Source organism: Lucilia cuprina, chromosome 2, assembly GCF_022045245.1.
Source record: "Lucilia cuprina isolate Lc7/37 chromosome 2, ASM2204524v1, whole genome shotgun sequence".
Classification (NCBI taxonomy): Eukaryota; Metazoa; Arthropoda; class Insecta; order Diptera; family Calliphoridae; genus Lucilia; species Lucilia cuprina.
This window is the reverse complement of record NC_060950.1, coordinates 41,510,755-41,537,965: the sequence shown is the minus strand read 5'-3', so window position 1 is coordinate 41,537,965 and position 27,211 is coordinate 41,510,755. Positions and strand designations below refer to the sequence as shown.

The following is a 27,211-nucleotide window of genomic DNA, read 5'->3' as shown; positions in this document are numbered from 1 at the left end:
TTTTTATAGATTCTTACCTAGTCAAGGTCCTACATTCTAAATTTCATGTTTTTAGGTTCAATATTATAGAAATTTCAAAAAGTACCTTTTGTAGAACGAAAAAGTACCAAAAAGTTCCTTTTTATAGGTTCTTATTTAGTCAAGATCCTACATTCTAAATTTCATGTTTCTAGGTTCAAAAAGTACCAAAAAGAACGAAAAAGTACCACAAAGTCCCTTTTTATAGGTTCTTACCTAGTCAAGGTCGTACATTCTATATTTCATGTTTCTATGTTCAATACTACTATACATACTTAATTTCATGTTTCTAAGTTCAATATTATAGAAAATTCAAAAAATACCTTTTGTGGAACGAAAAGGTACCAAAGAGTCCCTTTTTATAGATTCTTACCTAGTCAAGGTCCTACATGCTAAATTTCATGTTTCTAGGTTCAATATTATAGAAAATTCAAAAAGTACATTTAGTAGAACAAAAAAGTACCAAAAAGTCCCTTTTTATAGGTTCTTACTTAATCAATGTCCTACATTCTAAATTTCATGTTTCTATGTTCAATACTACTATACGTACTTAATTTCATGTTTCTAAGTTCGATATTATAGAAAATTCAAAAAATACCTATTGTAGAACGACAAAGTACCAACGAGTCCCTTTTTATAGATTCTTACCTAGTCAAGGTCCTACATTCTAAATTTCATGTTTCTAGGTTCAATATTATAGAAATTTCAAAAAGTACCTTTTGTAGAACCCAGTCAAGGTCATACATTCTAAATTTCATATTTCTAGGTTCAATATCATAGAAAACTCAAAAAAGTACCTTTTGTAGAGCGAAAAAGTACCAAAAAGACCCTTTTTATAGGTTCTTACCTAGTCAAGGTTCTACATTCCAAATTTCATGTTTCTAGGTTCAATATTATAGAAAATTCAAAAAGTAGCTTTTGTAGAACGAAAAAATACCAAAAGGTCATCTAAATTTCATGTTTCTAGGTTCAATATTATAGAAAAAGTACCACAAATTCCCTTTTTATAGGTTCTTACCTAGTCAAGGTCCTACATTCTAAATTTCATGTTTCTATGTTCAATACTATAGAAAATTAAAAAAGTACCTTTTGTAGAACGAAAAAGTACCAAGAAGTTCCTTTTTATAGGTTCTTATTTAGTCAAGATCCTACATTCTAAATTTCATGTTCATAGGTTCAATACTATAGAAAATTCAAAAAAGTACCTTATGTAGAACGAAAAAGTACCAAAAGGTCCCCTTTAATGTGTTCTCGTCTAATCCGGGCTCTACGTACCTAATTTCATGTTTCTAGCCAATAACAACGTAACGTCATATTCATTCTTTGATTTGTGTTTATAAACAAGAAACCGCAAAAACAAAAACCACATTAGTGGGGAGGGTATATTGGGTTTGTGCTGATGTTTGTAACATACAAAAATATTCGTCCTATACCCACCTTAAAGTATACCAATCGGCTTAGAATCATTTTCTGAGTCGATTAAGCTATGTCCGTCCGTCCGTCTGGCTGGTTGTCCATGTAAACCTTGTGCGCAAGGTACAGGCCGCAATTTTCAAGATAATTGGATGAAATTTGGCATACACGTTTCTCAAGGACGAAGCCTATTGAAAATAGTTGAAATCGGTCTTTTATTTCGACTAGCCCCCATACAACCGTACCCCCCAAATAGGGCCTTTTGGCTTATAATTAATTTAAATGATGTAATATGTTAACAAAAGTCGACAAAACTTTGTTTTATAGAACTTTAAATGACACTACCGATTTTTGTAATGATCGGGCTTCATTTGACCCTATCCCCCAAACAAGCTCCCCTTCAGAAAATGACTTAAAGGTCAAAATTCACTTACAAACACTAATAACACTTTCAAATTCTACATAAATAATATTGAAGAAGACTTAACTCCCCCTACCAAAATTTTTAAGGATAGGGCCATATTTTGCCCTACTCCCCTTTGATCCCTCTTAAAAAAAATCTAAAAAATATTCCGAAATAAAGTTAAAAAAACAAATCAAATGCTTTATTTTTTTAAATAATCCCCATTTTTAACTTACATACTGACTGGTGTAGGGTATCATATGGTCGGCTACGCTCGACTATACATTCATACTTGTTTTTTCTGCACTAATGCAAAATGAACACATGTATGAATTTATATTCGGACATGCCGACCATATGATATCCTACACCAGTCAGTATGTTAAAATTTTGATTTTTTTTTAAATAAAGCATTTAATTTGTTTTATATTTATATTTTTACTTATTGTTGACAAAAAAGAGAGGTTTTCTACAAGAGAATTCATAGGGGAGAAGGTGTAAATATGGACCTATCCTTATAAATTTTGGTAGATGAATTTACGTCTACTGCAAAGTCATTTATGTAGATTTTAATCGTTTTATAAGTAATTATAAGTTAATTTTGACCTTCAAGTCATTTTCTGAAGGGGAGTCTGTATGGGGGCTAGGGTCATATGAGGCACGATCACTATAAAAATTAGTATTGTCAATAATTGTTCTATAAAACTAATTTTTGCTGATTTTCGTACGGGGTACGGTTGTATGGGGGCTAGGAGAAATAATGGACCGATTTCATAAAAAATTACGTAAAATACTTTTTATACCCTACACCACTATAGTGGGGGGGGGGGTATTATACGTTTGTGCTGATGTTTGTAACATACAAAAATATTGGTCCACCTTAAAGTATACCGATCGATTCAGAATCATTTTTTGAGTCGATTAAGACATGTCCGTCCGCCCTCCCCCATAAACCCCCCTTCGAAAAATGTCTTAAACGTCTAAAATTGACTTGTAACCATTTGTATCGCAATGAAATTTTCTCAAATTTATCGAGGATCGGCCCATATTTCACCCATATAAAGCCTAATTTAGAAAATTTAGTTTTTTTTATCAATAAATTGCTTAAATATTTTGGAATTATGGTAATATTCAGCATAAAAGTTTCTTTATAAAAAATAAAAATTTTATAAGATGTTAAAATTTTAAAAATATACTCATGGTGCAGAGTATTATATGGTCGGCCATGCCCAACTATACTTTTCTACTTGTTTTTAATTTTCAATACGAAAATGTACAACTTTTCTTTTTTCAGTTTTAATTAAAATGAAATGTCAAAAAAAAAAAAATATTTTTCTTCGTTTGCAAAATATAAATTATTTCTGGAGTTTTAAATAAATGAAAAGTGTTGCAAAAAATAATAAACATTATGTTCAAGTGATAAGGAAAACTAATAAGTGCTAACATCCTCACAATATTGCGATGAAAATTTGAAGTTTATTGAGTGCGTTTAGTTCTCAAAAGTTTGTTTTGAGTCTGTGTGAAGAGAATTTTTTTTTTGTAAACCGCTTCAGTTTCACCTATATGTACGACTATATGATATAAACATTTACTCACTTCGAATAAAATTAATAATTATTTTTCACTTAAAACGTATTATTTTTAAATTTAATTTTATTAAAGGGTTAAAATTGTACAGGCAAATCCGCGTATAACGAATCTCACTTTGACTAAAATACGATATAACGAACAGCCAAAGTTTAAAATTACTTCAATATTATTCTGAAACATTTGTAGGGAAATGTTCGGGCTTTCATATGGGAAGATTGAAGCCCCCAGATGGATTAAATAGAAAAATTATATATCTGAGAACTCTGCACAACATAAATAAATTAAATAACAAATAAAATAGATAGATCTCTAATATGTAACAAATTGTCAATATGGAAAACTATTGTAGTTAGAATCTTTAAAATCGTTAAGTGAGATTTTATTTATACTGCTTTTAGGGTAGCATAGTACACTGGGTAATGCTAGTGTATAAAGAGATATTGACTATGACTGTATGCATACAAAAAAAATTAAAAATGAATTTCAATTATGAAATTGCTCATATTAATAAAAAAAGTTTTGATTTTGCTCTAATCATCAAAATGATACTATTGATTAACAGGAAATCAAAAAAGTTAATTGGAAAAAACGTGGCAAAAATTTCAATTAAAACAGTATTATTGTAATTAATTCGTTTAATCGTTTAATATTATTGTAATTAATTCGTTTAATTAGAACTAGTGGCATATTTCAAATACGTCTTTAATGAATTCGATTAAATTATTGTAATTTTAAATATCGACTAAAAAATAATATTCCAATTAAAGATTTATGTAAATTGTTTTTATTGAACATACAAAAAACTGTATATATGTATATATGCATGTATGTATGTATGTATGTATGTATGTATGTATGTATGTATGTATGTATGTATGTATGTATGTATATATACTTCATAACTTATAAAAACTCCTAGCATCCACCGGGGTCATGCGCCACGAAATAATGATCTAAAAAGAGACAACAAAAGAAAACTTAGAAACACGTTGAAAAATCCTGCTCAAAGCTTACCTTGTGTTAAGTCCACTGCTTTTTTTATATGCATTAGGGATATAGTGCGTCTAAAAGACACTATATTAAATTGCGTACACATATTTTTGAATGAGAAATCTTTTGCAGGTCCACATAACAGAGATGAGTAAATTCCCGTCCATTTTGTGTTTGAATTGAAATAACAACATTTTTTATAAAATAATGAAAAAATCTTTTATGAAAAAGTTTTAAACTGTTTTTTATTTTATTTTTACAAATGTCAAAATATTAAAAATTTTAAAAATTCAAAAAGCAAAAAAAATAATCACATTAATTAAAAATATAATTAAATTAAAATTTAATGCTGATTAACGTCTTTATTGAAAAAAAATTACTGAATATTTTTTTCTGTGTGTATGTAAATTTATAAAGCCCACCCTAAAGGCAAAAAACGGGAAAAAAGAAATCGAACTAAATGGGCAAAATCGATAATAATTGGTTCATATCGTACATTTTAGTACTTTTACAAAATTTGGAAAATATGTAATTTTTAATAAATATCTTTTTCGTAATGAATCAAAAAATGTATTTTTCAAAAACATTATTAAAGGGGAATTTTTCGTAGTAAAAGTTTTATAGGACTCAAACCTTCAACATCAATTTCTGAAATTATACAAAAAGTATTAAACAATTTACATAAATTTGAGAAATTCAATTTAGAAAGTGGGTATAAGTTGTATTATTGATACTTTATTTGTACCTTTTACAAATATTGTTCAAATGCAATGAAATTTCCTTGTAGCTTTATATAATCACAAAAAATGTATTATTAGTGATAGTACAAAATTTTTCACTCCTTTTATTTAAGTTAAGTGATGAATTGAAAAATATAAGCCTCACTTAATAATAGTGATATTTAAAATGTTTAACTAAAATAAATAAATATTTCAAAAATAGTTAAAATGTTTGTTTTTACAGCCTAGTGAAATAAACACTAAATTACACTAGTTTATAAATTAATATATTTTGTGAAACATATATTTTTGGGAAGCGTTATGTCCGGTTGGTTATTAACAATTTTTATTTTTTTCTATACGTCGAAATTTTAAGATATAGTGGTTTTTCGTAAGCATCCTACTTCATTAGTGATGGAAAATATTTGAAAATTTTTGACCCGATTTTTAGTAATTTTTTTCATAATTTTTTTTAAAAAAATATAGAAGTATAAAAGTTTACAGTTGATATTTGTAAGTTTGTATAATAAGAATGATAATTCTAACTAATAATAATCTCAAGTTGTGGGCAAAAGAAAATTTTTCTATTTTTTAGTTATAACAATATTGCTGCAAATAAAGATACATAATATTTATGTACAATATACAAACATACATACGTAGTATGTGACCATAAGTTTATGATCATAAAACATAGCAAGTCCGTTGAAGTTTTCTTAGAACATAATCGGTCCCTTGCGCTAAAGAATCAGAACGGAACGCCTTTTGTGGTGTTAAGTTTTCCTTCTAAAACCTTCTGAAAACTTTAACTTAGAGGAACTCTGATTAATCATAGTATTTAAGTATTTTATTGCATTTTCTGCAGTATAAGGATTTATACGCTTTAAAGAAAGTTTTCTGTAAGTTTTCATTATCATTCCGTTCATATCCAATACATAATACATTTGAAAATTTAAATTACAAAAAAATAAATTATAATTTATTTGACAAATATTAAAACATGTGTATATTAGGATTGTTCAAATAAATGTTTAATTTGAAAATAGTTCTTAAATAATACATATGTAAATCAGTTGTTATATTTGGTTTCGTATAACTTCTCTTGTTAGCTTTTGCCTAGGAACCACATAATTTTTATCACCGATGGATTCATCAGATGAAAATTCTAATTCACTCATGATAGCAATTATTTTGGATATATATTTTTAATTTGAATTTTCAAATTTGAAATATTCATAATTCTGTTAATACATATATTTTCAAACTTTTTTCGAATAGAAATTATATTTGGAAAATATTATTAAAATTTTCAAAAACTTTATAATTTTTTAAAAAACTTTATAAATAATATCTTTCGAGTAAGATTTGTCATTTATGTAAATTTAAAAGGTTGCTATATTTATTTTAGTTATATTTTATTTATAATATAGGGCTTGTTTTTTTGTTTAATCATTAGCTGAAATTAAAATACAAAATTGTATTTGTAAAATACAAAATAAAATTTCTAAAAACAAAAGCCCCCTAATGTATATATAGTAGTTTTTCGATTTAACGAACCCATATGTTGTCAGGCCTGTTCGTAAAATTGAAAAGTTCGTTATATGCAGTACTTAGTAAAACGTGGGTTTTTGGTAGGAAAATAATTAAAAATAGGTACATAAAATATTTTTTAAATGTATTTTATAAAAATTTATTCTTTTTTTTATAAAAATAGTACAAAACACAAAATTCCGAATCTTATATACCCACCTTCAAACCATATTTGTGTCGAATTTAATCGCTGTATTTTTAATTCTGTCATGGGCTTTAAAGTTATTTCTCGAAGTTCATCGCTATACTCGTATTTTTAAGCGAGTAATGAGCGTTGAAGTAATTTTCTTAAGGGGGCCTGATATGGAGGGTAAGGTCAATTATGGACCGATTCCCATAAAATTTGTTGGAGATATCGGTTAGTACTCGGCGTACTCGTATTGTTAAGCGAGTATTGAGCGTTAAAGTCATTATCTGAAGGACGGACGGACATAGCTACATCGAACTAAAATTTAATAAGAACACAGAATGAGTTACAGTTTTGGGTATAAAAGCACCGCTAGCTACAACTTAGGTTATTTGTTATTTTTGATATATGTCATTTTATCTGAATTTAAATAATAATATTTTTATTAGTTCGTTAAACAGAGTACAAAAAACAAGTTTTGTTCGTTATTTATTTAAGGTAGTCAATGCGATATATATATAATATATATATATATATATATATATATAAATATATATATATAATATATATATATAATATATATATTATATATATATATATATATATATATATATATATATATATATATATATATATATATATATAATATTATATATATAATATATATATTATATATATATATATATATAATTATGATATAGTTTCATTTTCAATTTCTTCATAACGTTTATGAAATATATTCATAAAATTAAAATATAATTTCAATGAAATAGTTTCACTATTTAAATGAAAGGCGTTTATGGAACATATTCATTGAACAAATATAAAATTTAATTTTATCAATGAAATAGTTTCTTAGTGAAGTCAAAAATGAACATGCATAACACTAATGAAACATTCTCCATTAATGCAGTGAAGGGCTACGTTATATCGTAAATAATGAATTATTTCATTGAGCAAGTGTTGAAATTCATGTCTGGAGTGAAGGTTTTTCTCTTATTGTATGCAACAACAAATCGATGCCATTTTGTAGCAAATTCTTTGATTCGAAAAAAAAACTAGTTGATAGTTATTTTGAGATACTGACTACAAACATGCATTTGCATAGAAATCCATAGAAATTTCTGCACTACTTTTGTTTTTAACTGATAAATGTTTTACATAACTGAAAGAAGTTAATATGTAATTATATTCAGTTATAGTTATAACTACTTATATATACACCCAAAAAGGATGTACTAATACTATGTATGTATGTATGTATGTATGTATGTATGTATGTATGTATGTATGTATGTATTTGCAAAATTTCGTGATTGAAATGAGAGTTAAAACAATCTTTAAACATACATGCGCAAAGTATAGTAATTTTTTTCCATAACCTTAGAAAACCTCTAGGTATATTTATAAAAACACGAGTTCGTTTTTTAACGTCGTGGCGAAAGCATCAAAATAACGTAAAGTTATTGGCGCGTGTTAAAATCAAAACAAATATGGAGGAATTATCAAAATTTGTCATTGAATCATTCAAATGTTCAAAAATTGAAGCGTTTTCTCAAAGTCAAATAAATGATAGTAACGATTTATCAAATAAGATCTTAATGAAATACCAATCAACCTCAGATGACAGTGACAAAAATGAAGACAATGAATCTATAGACATAGATATTACGGATTTATCGGGTAGTGATGAATCAAAATCTTCGGCAGAAATTCCAGTAGATGACTTAAAGCGAACAGCATTGTGGAAAAGTGAAAAAAAAGAAAGAGATATGCGAATATTTTGTGTAAACATAAATAAAACATCGGTGGAAAATATTAACTCCAACAATAATTTTGGGCTAAAAACAAAAAATTGGCTCTTAACAGAATCATTTAAGGAAAACAAGCCGCAGAAAAGTTCCCAAGTGACTGCATTTGGTAAATACACAGACACAACTTACTAAATTACATAAAAATACGCTAGCGTTATGTATAAATTATTAATTTCATATCGGAATTAAATTTTAACGCTTTTATTAAGGTACTAGAATACCTTGGGTGCTTTGCTACTTAATCAAAATACAAATTAATAAGTACCAAAATGTCTCCTATGTAGAATATTTTTCATTAAACACTGTATACGTTTACTTACTTGTTTCTATATTCAAAAAGTATCAGTTGAAAAATACAATTGGATTGATAAAGTAGTGGACTAAATTCTAAATAGTATCCTTTTCCCCATTTCGCCTAGAAATACACTTTTTCGAAAATTGAGTTTATAGAATATTCCGAGTTTAACCGTCTTGTCTATACCCGAGCAAAATTACGTACATCAATACCCAACATACCCGGGTATGTCATACAATTTATATGGCTATTTCATATTTTTATACATTTCTAGTGTATAATTTATATAATTATTAAAACTAATTTAATAAAACGTCTGCATATATAAATTACATAGTTTTTGATCATAAACAATTAAATTTTAGCAATTTCTTTTAAAGTTTTCTTATTGCTTTCCTATTAACAAAAATATCATATGCACAAAACCTAAAAAACGCCTTCATAACGTATAATGTAAATTATGCAGAATTTGACTTTGTAATATTTTGACTTCAAGAAGCTATCACACAGTGACCGGGAAAGATAATTAAAAAACTTTTTATACATTATTTATTAAGGTGAATAAAATCGATTAGCATTAAAAAAATAGTTTTTGCTGTCGTAAGTAGGGAAGTTTTTTGTAAAAAAAGATTGCTAAGTCATGATAAAAAAAATTCAAATTAAAAGTTAAATAATTTTGTTTATATGGGAATAAAATTAATATGATTAGCATAATTTTACTTTACTAAGTCATACACATTAAAAAAAATAAATTTCATCAAAATATATATTATTTCATCTTATGAAAAAATGTTGCTAAACAACAAATTTATATTTCAAACAAATTAAATTCTCTCGTTTTTATCCATTTTGGTTTTTTCCAAAGAAATAAGAAATATTTTGTTAACCTTTAAATACCTCGAAGGTCTTCCGATTGTGCTTTTTTCATTCTTCACTTTCATACAATAACTTTTCAAAAAGTTTTGAGAATATAGAAAGCAGTAAATGGGATGGTATGATGTCACTTGAATTACATCTTTTCCCGGTTTTGGTATCATAAGAATTTCGAATACTTTCCATGAGGTAGAGAATTTTATTGAGCATGGAACCACATTATTTATAATGTTAGCACTAATAGAAAAGTCTGTGTCATTTTCAGTAAACACATTCCAAGTGAATGACGAATGCTTTAAGTTTTTCTGACGTAGTTTTTGCCCATTGACCATTCTGGAGGCGTATGGATGACTCATATGCAATAGGGCATTGCATATGTTTAACAGCTTTCCAGAGACTATATTCAGTTTTCCTAATAGGGTCTAAGTTTTTGAGATAATTTCTCAGCTTAGACTTCTTATTATTTTTTAAGTCAATGTAAGGTCTTCTTTGGCATTGATTAAGTTTAACCTTTAGTGTTCTCTTTTTTTAATTAGAGACTTAATGTTCCTAGGACATTTCGAATTTTTGTAGTCTCCCAAGGAGACTGGGGGTGACATCATCTTGTAAGATATCCGTAAATATATGGACAGTGGATTGTATTGTACTGTTATGAGATTTTAGTGAACATAATTTTTCTTTGTTTTCAATATTAATTGTTTTATTAATACAGGATGCTATGAACACATCCTCTCAACTGAAACAAATGTACAAAATGCTAAAGAAAAACTGCTGGAATTTAGTTCATTTGATTCAGATAGAACGAGCCATGATGTATTTAAATCCTTCAATGAATTACCTATGTTTGAATAAAAACAAATTGAGGCAAATATAAATACTAAATAATTGATTAAATATTTTTATTTTATTATATAGGTTACAGAATATCAAGAAAATTACAATTTATTGAATAACGTTGGTCATGTAAATGATATTGAATATGAGGGATTCGAAAACTTTGCGGGCTACGTAATTAGGGGATTCACACTGTCGTCATAAAGTATTATATCATAAAATAATAACACAAAAAAATATGACTGCTGCGAGCTACCCTAATTAGTTAGTGTGCTATTTTAAATTTGAGTCAGCTACAACCCAACAGAAAATTTATAGCTTACTACATTGATATTGTGTTGCTTATTTTGTATTCGAAAGTGCTTACAAACTTACACACACTCTGGCTTACTTTACACAGGGTATGGCCGCTTGAAAATGACACACTAACTGATATACTTGGTTTGCGATATTGTGTGTAGATTATACTTTTTTAATAATATACTTGTGTATGAAAAAGTAGCTATTCCTACATTCTTCCCGATATACCTAGTAAGTAAAATTGTTTCTACAGCACCTTCCTAGCTGGAACACAAGTATATCAAAAAATATCTACAACAACTTTCTATTTAAAATACATGTCTTAAAATTTTGCTTAAAATTCATCTAAACATTGAAAAAATGTTGATCCAAAAAATATTTTTCGATAAATAAAAAATTTTTTGTTGATTAAATTACAGCACACTTGATTTTTTATATTATAGTTTTCTGTTCTCATATACAATGTTAATCACTCGTATATTAAAATATAATGCAGAAAAAAATTTATTAAAAATTTAAACTTCATATCCAGATTTTATATACAAGTAAATCAAATTATAAGTAACACAAAGTAAAGCACACAAGATTGGTTACAATTCCGAGTACTCTGAAAATTTTCTGTGGGGAAATATTACAAATATTTTTAGTAAAAATTGGCAAAAGCAAGTCAAAAACTGACATAAAAGTCCGTTTGTGCATAAAAGGCGTATTGTATTATACAATCCATTTTTATAAAAAATTTAAATATTTTTTAATTTGTTTAAAAACATAAACAGCTGTTAATGACTAAGCCGAAAATATTTTCTTACGCCTGTTATTTTTATTACGTTCGGTGGCTGCCAGTTAGAAAAAAACCTAACAAAATTTTCTTCCTTTCATTTTATAAAAATTTATAATTTTTTAAATATATTAACAAATTCTAATTAATTTTGAAGTTATAGAACTTTGCACAACTTTGTGTCATGTTTACCTTTCAACTCTGATTTACACTGTTTAGTTATGACAAAACTATAAACACATTAACATTAATATCAATACTATACAGACCATGCCGACTTCTTGAACATTTTAGAGAGACTAAATTTGTTGTTTGTAAAAGTGAACAAAATTCTTTAAATACTGAACCAAATTATATGCAAAAGTTACCATGTAACTCTAAATCAACCAAGCGCAGAAAGTGAGATCATTCATAAACTCATAAATTTGTAGTTTTTAAAAAATAAATATCCAAATATAAAAACAAATATTAAAATTTAAATTTATGTTAAAACAAGTTATTTTAAAATTGTTACACATATTAAACTAGATATACCCAGTGTGCTTTGCTACAATAAAAGCAATGTAAATTTAAAAACACTTTTCCAAATGCATTTTTTCTATAATACAGACATACGATTTTTTCTATTTTATTTTATTATTATAGTGGTTCCGTTCCCCCTAATGGAAGTCCGCTTTTTTCGCCAAAATGTTCAGATGGATATAAAAGTTTTTCGTGAAAAATTTAAAGAAGCTAGCTTTATTAGTTTCCCAGATAAATGAACTTTTGCACATTTATTTCTCAGATAAATTTACTTTTTTTGATACTATTTGATGTGAAAAAGTACCGTGATACTCCCGAGTCTTATTTGATACTTTCAGGGCTAATATCTCAATATCCGATTAACGTTTAACCGGTAGTAAATCTGTCTGTTAAAATAATTTTTTTGTATGGAAACTTTCAATAAATCGTTTTGAAAAAACAAGAGAATTAGAATATGGGGATGAAAGTTTCTGTAAAATTTAAAATACTTTTTAATTTTTTTTGGCACTTATTCTCGAAAATGCATCGAAGTTGTAGGAAACAGTTACTAAAGTACTCTATAACTTTAGTAGCTGTTTCTCTTCAATATTATTATTTATTATATTTATTAAAAATAAATATCCAAATATAAAAAAAAATATTAAAATTTAAATTTATGTTAAAACAAGTTATTTTAAAATTGTTACACATATTAAACTAGATATACCCAGTGTGCTTTGCTACAATAAAAGCAATGTAAATTAAAAAACACTTTTCCAAATGCATTTTTTCTATAATACAGACATACGATTTTTTCTATTTTATTTTATTATTATAGTGGTTCCGTTCCCCCTAATGGAAGTCCGCTTTTTTCGCCAAAATGTTCAGATGGATATAAAAGTTTTTCGTGAAAAATTTAAAGAAGCTAGCTTTATTAGTTTCCCAGATAAATGAACTTTTGCACATTTATTTCTCAGATAAATTTACTTTTTTTGATACTATTTGATGTGAAAAAGTACCGTGATACTCCCGAGTCTTATTTGATACTTTCAGGGCTAATATCTCAATATCCGATTAACGTTTAACCGGTAGTAAATCTGTCTGTTAAAATAATTTTTTTGTATGGAAACTTTCAATAAATCGTTTTGAAAAAACAAGAGAATTAGAATATGGGGATGAAAGTTTCTGTAAAATTTAAAATACTTTTTAATTTTTTTTGGCACTTATTCTCGAAAATGCATCAAAGTTGTAGGAAACAGTTACTAAAGTACTCTATAACTTTAGTAGCTGTTTCTCTTCAATATTATTAGACAAAATGTTAAAATTGTTGAAACCTTGAGACTATGTTAGACGCTTCTATAAGATTATTCGCTGAGTTCGAATATTACTTCATATTTTCTCCATCACATCTGGAATCTGAGATATTATGTCCTTAGTTTTAAGAATTCGCAATTTTTGTCCCTTTTCGAGGCTTATAACTTTATAACATCATATGGGTACCAGCCCACTCGGGAGTAGTCGGTAACGAAAGAGCGAATGTAATAGCTTTAAAGGGAAGGGAGCTCAAGGCAGTTAAACTGACGAACGCAAAACCATCCGACGCAACTTTTGCACATTTTATTCATATGAAAGGTGTAGTCCGCCAATTTATTACCCAAAATGTTTACATAGATGTTAAAGTTCATCGTGAAAATTATAACTCAAATAGTTTCCCAGATAGGCGCATTTTTGTATTCAATTTATATGGGAGGTGCCACGGCCCTTTTTTCCTTTAATAATCACATTGACACTAAAGTGGTTCCGACAAAATTTGAGGACTCTAGGCAGGGATGAAAAAAGAGATTTTGTTTCAGTATCAAAAAATATTTCAGAGAGGATGTGTACAACATCAAATCCGAAGAAATTCACCTAGGCCACAATCGGGCCTGTTGTGCACTCTTTATCATGAAAAAAAGGAAATGAATGAATTATTTTTCAGTGTTCAGAAACTCAGTTCCTTGAACGTAATTCCTAAGAATCTTCCAATCAGTGTTATTCAGGAATGTTATTTCCGGAATAACATCACTTCCAAGATACTTTGATCTAACTTCGACGAATGCCTGGCAGTGACAAAGAAAGTGCTTCAGAGTTTCACTGTCCTCTCCACATGCTCTACATACGTTTGAATCCGAACGTCCAATTTTGAATAAATATGCTGAGTGTGTCCACTCAGAATATGTACTATCATACTAACTTCAGACTTGAAGCATGGAGCCGAATAAGGGCGTATAAACCATTTGGGAAATTTTACAGGAGACGATAAAAACATCATAAAACTTTAAAATTGGCATTTTTTCCTACTTTTTCACATATATGCATAAATATAACTCACATCTATCCCTGTGCTAAAACTCAGTAAAAAATTCGAGTCACAACTTGCCAAAATTAATACTTGAAATTTTGCTAAAATGGAATAAGGGCATATATCCATATATTTTAGTTGAAAGTATATATAAATAAATGTTATTTTTATATACTTCTTAATTATTTTATTATATAAAACTTGGACAGCCTCAACATAACTGTCTAGAGCATTATTTGCTAAAGTTTCAAGGACATCCTTCATTATCCTTATAAGTAATTAAAACAAAAACCAAAAAAAATATTTTTTAGTATTTTTATACATACATACTTATATGTATTTTTAATTTATTAAACAGGAACACCAAATTAGATATTTCTCTACTAGATTTATATTAAAAACGCCTACAATACCAAAAATTCTAAGGAAATGTATTTAAATTTAAGCGTTTTTAATTAATTAATAATTAAAATAAATAACTAAAAACTAATGTAAAGTAATAAGAAACGAACAAAACTTATACATTTATTTGCATATGTCTTCATAAAATTGTTTTGCATAGTTTGGCAAATATTTCACCATTGTTAGAAGGTCTTTTTTCTTGTTTTCGCAAATATCAATGTTTTTTTCCCTTGAGGGTAGCAAGTTATCCAGATTTGGTATATTATTTCTGCCGGAATCTACTTTACCATTAGCTATTGAATAATTTGACCAGGATTCAGATAGTTCATGGCTACTTCTTAATCTTAGGGTATTCGGGTCATCTAATGTTAATTGAATCCACCTTGCTTTTGTAATTTTACATTCAGAATTTATTTTTATAAGCTCAGTGATTTCCATAAAATTTTTAAAATCTTCCAGCTTCATTTCACAAATTTTAAAGGGATTTTCAGTTTTTGCTGTTTTTATCATATTAATAACATCTTCTGGAGTATAAAGTTTTGAAATTCGCTTCTTTTTTTCAATAAGAGCAAAGTCTCTATCACAAGGTAGAAAGCTATGCCCTGATGTTAAAAATTTTTGATTAACTTCTGTAAAGTAGTTTAATTTTATTAAATAATAGCAGACGCTTAATATAGTCCAATTATTGTTCTGTTCAACACATCTGTCTGACCATAATATAAGTTTTTTAATTTCACCCGCTTCAAGGGGTTTAAAATTAGATGTTATATATTTTAATATACACGATGCAATTTCTGCTGAACCTCTCTTCCCAATATGCTCGTGCCATAAAAACATATTACCAATATTTTCCCCCATATTGTGTATACAAAAGTTATAGTTTGAATATTGGCGTTGGTAGTACACATCCGAGTGTGTTAAATTTGGTGTAAGTATTACCTGTTGTAAGTCGACGCATAAAACAACTAACGTATTTCTTCCGGTTGCCATATTAACATCAGCTTTTAATGTAGCATATGCAACTTCAGCTGTTTCCTGATGTTTTCCTAATTCATTGGAAATAGCGTTCATTTCTACTTCATTATTTGAATTTATCATTTTTGTGAATAATTCGTCACACGTTTTGCATGTATCGGACCTGGGTAAGCCAAAGCCAAGTTTAAACTTTGTGTTAAATGTTCGAAGATATGATCTATATGTAATATTATCCATAGGGTATAATTCTTTATACATTTCAAACATTTTTTTGCAGATAAGTCGGCAGGTAGATATTTTTTCCGATTAATGCCGGCTATAATGCGATTCCTGTGCCTCGAAACTATTTATATGATTAATCATGTTGTTTATTATATGAGTTAAAATTTTTTTTGGCCTGTTGTTATGGGAACCTTGCATATCAGTAAGTATGGTGCCGTTTTTTATTTTATTTATTATTACTCTTATTCTTTTTTCTTTAATCTGGAATGCCTCCAAAAATAATTTTTTGCACACTTTAATTTTGTTGGCATCTTTATATAAATAGTAAAGAATTGTGGTTTGACGTTTTGATATAATATTATTCGTTCTTTTTCTTTGAGGTTTCTTAATACATATGAGATCATTAAGATACTGTTGTTGGATGTTTTAATTTTTTGAATAAAATTCATTGAAAATGACTCTTAATTCCTGATTAGTGAAATTTTTGCAATATTTTGATGCACTGGTACAATTTCATATCTAAAAATAATTTATAAGTTTTTAAATACACAATGTTACTTCTATATTCACCATTTTTGGAGGACACTTCTTAGGTACAACTCTTCCATCTCTTCTTATATATTCTTTACAGGCGTTTTTTAGGGTCTTTCTATTATGATCTTTCCACTGCTCTGCATTAAGTTTCCTTTTTCTATTTTTATTTATCTTATTTGTAATAGCGTCCATTATGCCCAAAAATTTTATGACAACTTGAAGGTAAAACTGATTTTAAAGACAAAATAATCAAGTGTACCTATATAGAATGAAGAAAACGACAGTATTTCCTCATATATTTACCTAAAAAGTCCCATCTATTCGTTCTGGCTTAAAAGTATTCAAAGGGTGTAAGGGCAGTTAAATTTTTCTATATATTTAAAAAATTGTTTGCTATAAGCAGTTTTCAGATTTTTTTGTTATATTAATCAATCAATTATAGTAATATGCATATAAAAATAGTATAATAACAATAGCATAGTAAAAATTGTACTTAGAAAAATCTTTCTTAGAAAAATCTTTAAATCGCACCTTATTGCGTTATTGTCAAAACCAGCGAACCACATTATTATCTTAGTTCATTATCAAATTGGATAGGACCTTTTTAACTAAAATAATCCGAAAATAACAAGATATAATAATTTTTTAAAATACAACTATAGTTATGGATATACGCCCTTCTTCTTGTCCACACTTTCATACTTAATTAATTCATTCAATAATAATCTTTTTTGCAATATAATTAAAAAATTAATAAATTTGAAATGTTTTCCAAACATTTTGCAAATTTGGTGCAATTAGAATTAAAATTTATACGACTTTTTACAGAAAAATACATTAAATTGCTAATATTTTTTACCCAAAAAAATAAATAGTATTTAAAAATCGTGCTTTTAAAACTATCTATTTTAGCGAAAAATTTATATTTTTCAATTTATTTTTTATTAATAGATGTAAAAAGGTTAGTTTAATATAATTATGCGAAAAAACGCGATTTTGAAAAGGTGGTCTTTACGCCCTTATTCGCATCCATGCTTCACTTGCTCATTTTGAGGAGATTTTTCGTCTTGCTCTCATCAGGGCCCCCATAGGATTTTCGTGGTTCTACACACTGTTTCATTATTCCAAGAGGTCTTATGGGATTCTCTCATCCATATTTTTAGTTCAACTTTTGTTGCGTCGGATTGTTTTGCGTTCGTCAGTTTAACTGCCTTGAGCTCCCTTCCCTTTAAAGCTATTACATTCGCTCTTTCGTTACCGACTACTCCCGAGTGGGCTGGTACCCATATGATGTTATAAAGTTATAAGCCTCGAAAAGGGACAAAAATTGGGAATTCTTAAAACTAAGGACATAATATCTCAGATTCCAGATGTGATGGAGAAAATATGAAGTAATATTCGAACTCAGCGAATAATCTTATAGAAGCGTCTAACATAGTCTCAGGGTTTCAACAATTTTAACATTTTGTCTAATAATATTGAAGAGAAACAGCTACTAAAGTTATAGAGTACTTTAGTAACTGTTTCCTACAACTTTGATGCATTTTCGAGAATAAGTGCCAAAAAAATTAAAAAGTATTTTAAATTTTAAAGAAACTTTCATCCCCATATTCTAATTCTCTTGTTTTTTTCAAAACGATTTAGTGAAAGTTTCAACACAAAAAAATTATTTTAACAGACAGATTTACTACCGGTTAAACGATAATCGGATATTGAGATATTAGCCCTGAAAGTATCAAATAAGACTCGGGAGTATCACGGTACTTTTGCACATCAAATAGTATCAAAAAAAGTACCATCGTACCAATTTTGCCATCCCTGACTCTAAGTGTTATATATTCTCAGATATACGGATTTTATTCCTATTGTGTACCATGCCCTCTTTCTCATTTTCTCAACAACTATTCTTATGGACTTAGGTATTATTGCAAAGTTTAAAGATTTTAAATACAATAGTTTCCCAGGTAAATTAATTTTAGTATGTAATTCCTATGGGGGGTGACACTCCCCCTATTTCAAGTCCGCCAGTTTTGTGTCTTAAATATTAGTGTCGATACTAAAGTGGCTCTGAAAAAATCATTTTTATACAGTAAAATCTATAATAAGTAGGTTATTTGATTTCACTGTTATGCTTTTACAGATAAACTAATTTAAGATTTGTTTATATGGGAGATGACACGTCCACTGTAGCTAGGCTGTTCATTTTGTCAACATGTGTTCATATATATGGCAAAGTTGTCCATACAAAATTTGGGGGCTCTAGCTATTGCAGTTTCTTTCAATACTGATTGTGGGCGTGGCACCTCGCCCACTTGACATATATGAAAATTTCAAGAAAATTGGTCCAGCCGTATAGCAGTCTATAGACTTCAAACAAACCATTAATTTTTATGTATAATAGAAGAAGAATGATAGAAGATGAAAATAATTTCCCTCTTCCAACAGTGTAGCAACGTGTTTTTCTTATTATTTACAAAATTAAAATTTAAACAAATTTTATTTACGTCAACATTTTTTCAATATGAAAGAACGACATTACCTTGTTCTCTGTATATCATGGCAAATAATTAATACAAAGAAATTTCTTCATATTTACTAATACCGTCTTGCTGTTTAGAGGTGAAAAATATGAAGAAATTTCTTTAAATAAATTTTTGAATTTAGTTCTCATGAATACTGTTTTTATTCATAACAACCCTATTTTAGTTAATTTCTAAACCTCATTTTTAAACAATTTCTATAAATTCTTGTAATTTTTTTACTGTTTATATGTATGTTATACATAAAATGTTGCCATTGAAAATGAAAGAAAATTGAAGGTAAAAAAAATATTTAACATACCCAAGTTTTATAATTAACATAAAAGCACAAATTTATTTCAAACATTTTTGGAGTGGACCTTATATGGGAGCTATGACCAATAATGGACCGATCCATAAAAAATTTAGTGGAATGATTAATGTGTAAATAAAAAATATTGAAGACGAATTTTATCGTGATACAATTTATAATTCACTGAAATATATCCATTTATGTCATTTTCGGAAGTGGATATTATATGGGAGCTATGTTCAATTATCGACGGATACAAATCTACCTTGGTAATATTATTTCTTCTAGAATTCTATTTACATGTACAAAATTTTGTATTTATACTGATATATTTGAGGGAGTTATTAACGATAAACTAATTTCAGGGAATATATACCTTTGCATGGGGGCTATGGGAATTTTTAAATCAATTGTCAAGATTTTCAACATATTTGATCCCTGACAGAACAAAATAACGTGTGACAAAAATCATCGAATTATCTTTTATAGTTTCTGAGAAAAATGCTGATGAATAACGAAAAAACGTAATTTTTTCGAGGTAGTCCGAAATTTTTACTCATAACATTTTACGTCGTGAATCGATTTTTCTGATTTTCAATACCAAACTGCTTAGGATAACAATAACTATGTTTTTCATAAAATTTGGTTGAAATCCTTAGCTTAGCTTTAACGTGAACGTGCTTTACACAGACAGACAGACGCACATAGCTAAATCGACTCAGAATTTTTCAAGGACCCAGAATATATGAACCTTGTTGGGTCTTAGATGAATATTTTTTGGTGAACGACAAACTTATATAAATATACGTGAACGTGCTTTACACAGACAGACAGACGCACATAGCTAAATCGACTCAGAATTTTTCAAAGACCCAGAATATATGAACCTTGTTGGGTCTTAGATGAATATTTATTGATGAACGACAAACTTATATAAATATACCCTCTATCACCACTGATGGTGGTGGAGGGTAAAAAATGTTTTTCCAACCATATTTACCCCCTCATTTTATAAAACGAGACTTTCGTTAATGTATAAAATTTGTATGAAGAATAATAGGAAATTTTTTTGAACGTTTATCGTTTCGTTTTATAAAATGAGACCCTTAATTTTTACCAAAAATTTAATTTCTAAATACAAATTAACATACATATGTATAAACACCCTTTTTTAATAGATTGTTATTTATTTATTTCCAAGAGTGTATTGATGGAAATATTTTTTGAATTGAAAAATTATACATTAAGGAAATATCCTATTGAAAATTTTATATAAAATATTTATAAAAAAAATTTTGTTATATTTTCTTCTTATTGTTTCCAAGGGTTTAAATAATATATTAATCAGGCACATACATTCTAACAAAAAACTAAATCTTTTAAAAATTGTTTGAATCATTTTCTCTCTAACTGTTAAATAAATCTTACGAAATGTTAGATATTACTGTTCTTGATGATTTTTTTGTTTTATTTTATTATACACATCACCACCATCAGTGGTGATAGAGAATATATATAAGTTTGCCGTTCCATGTGTAACACCAAGAAATATTTATCTAAGACCCAACAATGTATATATATTCTGGTCCTTGTGAAATTCTGAGTCGATTTAGCTATATCCGTCTGTCTGTCTGTGAAAACATGCTCACGTTAAAACTAAGCAAAGGATATCAACAAAATTCACCAGAAATTATTTATTCAGAATTATTCTCAGAAACTACAAAAGACAATTCGATGAATTTTGTCACACATTATTTTTTTCTGTCAGGGATCAAGTATGTTAAAAATAATAATTAAAAATTTCCCATAGCCCACATACAAAGGTACATATTCCCGGAAATTAGTTTGTCGATAACGTCTCCCTCAAATATATCAGTATAAATTTGACATGAATATGTTTTATGTACACATCAATCATTCTAGCAATTATTAGTCATAGGTCCCATATAAGGTCCATTATAAATTTATCGGGATAAAATTCGACTTGAATAGGTATACATATCAATCATTCTAATAAATTTTTCCCGAACCGGCCCATTATTAGTCATAGCTGCTTTATCAGGTCCATTTCCGAAAATCACTTAAACGCACATATTACTTTTATTAATAAAGAAATCAGGGTAAAATTTGACTTGAATTGATAATGTATGTACATAAATCATTATACGAAATTTTTTCATTTGGTCCATAATTGGTCACAACTCCTATATAAGATAAATTCCCGAAAAATACTTAAACGCAAATGTACAATCAAAGTTATCGGGATAAATTTTGAAATAAATGCGTATTTGTCAAAATCTCTGAACACCACATATTCACAATAAAATTATTATAATCTACACTGACCTAACTGAATTTAGTTCATTATAAATAAGGGGCATTTCACGTCAAGTGAACCAACTTTTGAAATCGATGTCTTCCGATTATAAGAAACTACACTGACCTAACTGAATTTAGTTCATTATAAATATGGGGCATTTCACGTCAAGTGAACCAACTTTTGAAATCGATGTCTTCCGATCGCGACGAAATTTGCACCATAGTTAGTTCTATTGGATAGTAATTCAGACACAATTTTTCAAAAAGATCGCTCGTGAACTTTCTAAGTTAGAGGTGGTCAAAATTTGACATTTTGGCCATGCAGGTGTTTTGTTCTCATCCATGTAACTTATTACCTATTGTTCTTAGCAAACTGTGTCCCAAATAGTTTAGATAGATATAACTCAAGATATATATATATATATAACTCAAGATTTAAATTTTTTGAATTTTTTTTGCAAAATCAAAAATTTGTTTACTCTTTTTAAAAAAATGGACCCATTTAATTTTTTTTGCTCAAAAGAAAGCTTATGTGTTTTCCTTTAACACCCTTTTTGTCGCTTAGTGGCTTTTTAAATCAAAAACCTTTTTGACTTTTTTTCTAAAATGGACTCTTTTTTATTAATTTTTTTTCTCAAAAGAAAGCTTAGGTCTTTTCCTTTAAAACCTTTTTGGTCGCTTAGTAGGATGCGAGTGGGATATCTATCAAAATAATTGTTTTGTAACTCAAGACAAAGGTTTTTAAATTTGCAATATTTTAATTTTTTTCATATTTGTGTGTAAACCTTAAAAACGTACGTAGAGAAACTAGACACATTAGCCTTTCCGATGGCATGTAACATACTCAACTAAAATTTTATAGCCTGTAATACCCATAATATGTTAACCACTGGAATAAAAATCACTTTTTTCTATGGAAATGTTGAATAATTTAATTTTGTTATTTATTTGTAATAATAATTAATTTAATATATAATAATAATAATAATAATAATAATAATAACAATAATAATAATAATAATAATAATAATAATAATACAAAGATGAATAATTTAGTAAAATTTAATCTTAATCACAATATATCAATTTATATAATAACTATTTTTACACTTAATTTATGAAGATTTTAAATTTTTAAATATCCATATCTTTATTTTCCTTATTTGTCACCTTTATTAGCTGCTTTTTTTGTCAATCCTTTCTTGGCGTTATTAGATTCAGCTACTGATTTCGCTGCTGAATTCACCAGGCTTCAAATGTGTTTTCAAGTCCTTGAAGAATGACCACTGCTCTTTGACTAAAAAGTCATGGGTTCTCAAATTTAGCAATCCTCTACACAGTTCTTCCACAAAGCCAAAAAAGAAGCCAGCAGCGAAATCAGTAGCTGAATCTAATAACGCACAGTGGGGCAGAATGGAAATTTTTTGGAAATAAATCTGGCATTTCTAAACGGCTGATCCGATCGGTATAATTTGGCGTGAGCATAGCTAAGGAGTATTCGAGTTTAAGTTTTGAAGATGAACCCCGCAGATGCCCCAGGGACGGAGCTGTGGCGGCTCAAAGTAGGGTACCTAAGACATGTAAAATTTTTAAACTCGTGCCATTTTTTTTGTTTTTCACCCAAATACAAAGATTTTTATATTTTCTGAAAGCGCTCGACGAGATCTTGAAAACATGCTTGGACATACTACTTATCTCTTATAATATCCGAGTTATAGGCATTTAAAAATTTAGTGATACAAAATTTACCATACCTTGGTCCGCCTTTTTTTGAATACCGGGCGTAATTTTGGACCATGGACTCATTTTTTTCTTGTTAGTTAGACAACAAAATTTCCAATAATATACAAAAAATTTCAGATCTATATCATTTACAGATCTAAAAATATACGTTTTTTAATTTAAAAATTCCAAAAATTTTAGATTTTTGCCGTTTTTTTGCCCAAAATGTGTATTAACTCTTTTATTAATAAAATAAAATTTTCTTTAAGAACATATAACAATTTTATAGTTTTCTAAAATGTATCTTTACGCAGAACGCTTTGGCGTAAAAAACTTGTCCTATTTTTTGAAAATGTTGCCACTGCGTCCTTCCGAATATGACCTATTTTTTATCAAAACTTCAACTTTGGGCGACATGTTCTAAAATCCCAAAGCTGGGATCAGAAATCTGAAAGCAGTTTTGGAAACCTCAATATGTTTTCTATTTACTCCAAAAGTATTTTCCCAGCCCTGAAAGAAATGTGGACCCTATGGGCAAAAATGTAAAAATCCCATTTTTGGGATTTTCATTCCTATTTTTGGGAATTGCGAAATGCTTTTTGACCATTTAAATTTTTTTGCATTTTCTTATTTGAAATGACAAATTTAACAAGCGTTGAAGATTTCATTGAGTTTTGATCATAAATAAAGATTTTGTCATATATTACATATTTGTTAAATTTCTAAAACTATGATTTATATCAAAATTTTAATAGGGTCGCAGATAGCTACAACAATTTAGTCCATATTTATCCCTTAATATCATTTTTTGTTAGATATGGAATTTCTCGACCTTTTACAAAAATTCAAGCCAATATCTCAATTACATTCAAAAATATGTTTTAGTATTAAATATGACAGAACATGTTTAAATCTTATATTTACCTATTTTCTATTTGTTTGCTTATCCTTATAATTGAAAGGTCCTATTATGCTTAAATTTTCAGAAATTTATAACTATTTTTTACCTAAATTTTTTTCGACATTTCTGTTTCGTTTATGATCATGTAGGTAAAAATATACAGGTAATGATAATTTCGATTCATTCACTAATAAGAAATATCAATGGCTGAATTACAGGTTATAGTAATATAGTCCTAAATGTTAATAGGTAGACAGTTCGTAATTTTTTACTTTGGAATACCTGTATCGGAAATGACAGATTTTCTGTACCATATTTAATAAATCTACAATGAAGATTACATTAAAGTACGAAGAGTTGTGTTCCGTTTTATGGAGTGTATCTTCAAAAAGGCCAGAAAGAATTAAAGACACTTCAAATTATAAAAACTACTTATAGTAGAAAAGTAAAGGAAAGCTCTGCATGAAAAAGGACACAATATATTACCATCATACAAGGCGATCCAGGGAAAAAAACCAACTATCCTACCATCACCTATTGCTGTTAATGATGTGGAAGCTTGTATTGATATATCATCTTTGCTCGAAAACACAGCATCAAGAATTTTGTCAGACTTTTCAGAAGACCAACTAAGGAAAATTAATAACTGTGATGTTGTCTTAATGTGGAAGTCGGGCATTAGCAGACTACAAAAGTGTATTTATGTCATCATTAGTGCCATTACGAATTCGTTCATATTCCCTTAATCCATCATCGTCAAGCATCGGAAATTCATTTGAAGAATATTGATCAATACAACTCCGGGTTCAAAAAATTTTTTTAGACCCATTGGATTTGAATATAAAAAGGATTCAAAGAAAACAACAAAAGATTTAGTGGAATATTTAAAAGATGAAATAAATGCACTGGAGCCCATTTGCATAAAAATAAAGGAATTCTCTATTGACGTATCATATCAGCTATGCTTAACAATGATTGATGGAAAGGTCAGCAATGCCATAACAGAAACTTCTTCCTTCTGGAGATGCTCAATATGTAATGAGAAAAAGTCGCAATTCTCAAATATAAACAAAAGCAGAAGTATTAATGAAGAAGTCCTGTCTTTCGGAATTTCACCACTTCATGCCAGAATACGATTTTTGGATTACTTTTTACACATAGCATACGACCTCAAATATAGAAGTGTGCCAGAGAATCTTACTAAATCAACAAAAAATAATGAAGAATTGAAAGAACTGAGAGCTGCGGAAAAAAGTAGAATCCAAGAAGAATTTAAAGTTCAGATGGGATTAAACATCGACAAACCACATCCAAGTTGCGGTAGTACAAATGACGGTAATACGGCGAGAAGGTTTTTTCATGATTTTGAAATTACTTTAAAAATAACTGGAATCGACAAGGAGTTGCTTTGAAGCGTTAACGCTATTTTAATGGCACTGAATAGTAAACATAAAATAAATGGAAATCGATTTGGGGAATATACATCTGAAATTTCTAAATTACTTGTATCTCTGTATCCATGGAGGGAACTAACACCAACAGTACACAAAGTATTGTGTCATGGTCAAATAATAATTCCATATTCTTCCACTTGGAGAGTTAACAGAAGAAGCCCAGGAAGCGAGGAATCGAGATTTTAAGCATATTCAACTTTTCAGCCCAAGAAAATGCTCCAGGCAATCACAGAATGAAGATATTTTTAATAGTTTACTTCTATCTTCTGATCCTGTTCTTTCAACTATGCCAAAAAGATGGATTTGTTATGAAACTCTATCATCTCAAAACGAGGAAGATTTAAAGGACTTATATTACCTTCTGGATATGTATACCGATATGACAGATTATTTTATAGAAAATAAGTAGTGTTAGGAATTAACTATTAATTGTATTATGAATTAACTATTAACTAACTGATGATATTGTATTAAATTGTGTTTTATATTTCGGTGGGCGGGAAAGGTGGTTTGTGTGGGGTGATTTAGGTGTTGTTGTGCGTGGCTCATAATAAAATTATATTTTTTAATTGTATATACAATGTTATAGTCTTTAATAAAATAATTAACTAAATAATTTTTAAAAATTGTCAAAATATTTTATTCAACACCGAATGTATGTTCTGTCATATTTAATACTAAAATATGAAAAAGATGAAATTAAAGGATACAGGTTTAATGTATATAAGTATTTTTTTAAGTTTTTATTTTATAGAATTAGAGAAATTTAAAAAAAACCCAATATTTATTTTTTAACCAAATTATTATTATTATTGCCAAAATACAACAAATAATATATCTGTTTCAGATAAAATATTTTCTTAAATTTCGGTACAAATGTTATTGCGTTATTGTTTCAGTAAATTAATTGTCTGGAAATGTTGTGAATATTGATTAACGTTTATCGTAAATAGTATATTAATAAAATAAAAAAATTATTTTTTTTTAATAAAGAATTTACGAATTTGATACTTGATTTTACGAATTTCGTGACAGATCCTATTTAAGTAAAAGCAAATAAGAGAGGAGAGAGTACCCTCCACCAGCAAGTTTCTTTTTATTATAAAATAAATGCGTTTAAGTGATTTTCGGAAGTGAATCTTATATGGGAGCTATGGCTAATAATGGACCGATTCGGAAAAAATTTTCTAAAGGTGATTCATATATTGACAAAACGTTTCTGTGCCTAATTTTGTCAAAATAACTTAAGTATTGAATGAAATTG

General features: G+C 28.1%; 2 protein-coding genes across 2 annotated transcripts in view; one reads left to right on the top strand and one right to left on the bottom strand.

Annotated features, from left to right (window-relative positions):
- Positions 1 to 8,318: 8,318 nt before the first annotated feature.
- Positions 8,319 to 27,211, top strand: part of LOC124420830 (retinal homeobox protein Rx-like) — a 135,984-nt gene continuing 117,091 nt past the window's right edge. Inside the window, exon 1 of the mRNA XM_046955092.1 lies at positions 8,319 to 8,770. Coding sequence (XP_046811048.1) covers positions 8,344 to 8,770 — 427 coding nt within the window. The 5' untranslated portion in view covers positions 8,319 to 8,343. The remainder of the gene's footprint in view (positions 8,771 to 27,211) is intronic.
- LOC124420415 lies at positions 14,953 to 16,810 on the bottom strand. The gene is made up of 2 exons (XM_046953117.1): positions 16,756 to 16,810; positions 14,953 to 16,704 (listed from the first exon to the last, which is right to left on the bottom strand). Exon 2 carries the CDS (start codon positions 16,228 to 16,230, stop codon positions 15,112 to 15,114), a length of 1,119 nt encoding a protein of 372 aa, XP_046809073.1. The 5' UTR covers positions 16,231 to 16,704; positions 16,756 to 16,810; the 3' UTR covers positions 14,953 to 15,111.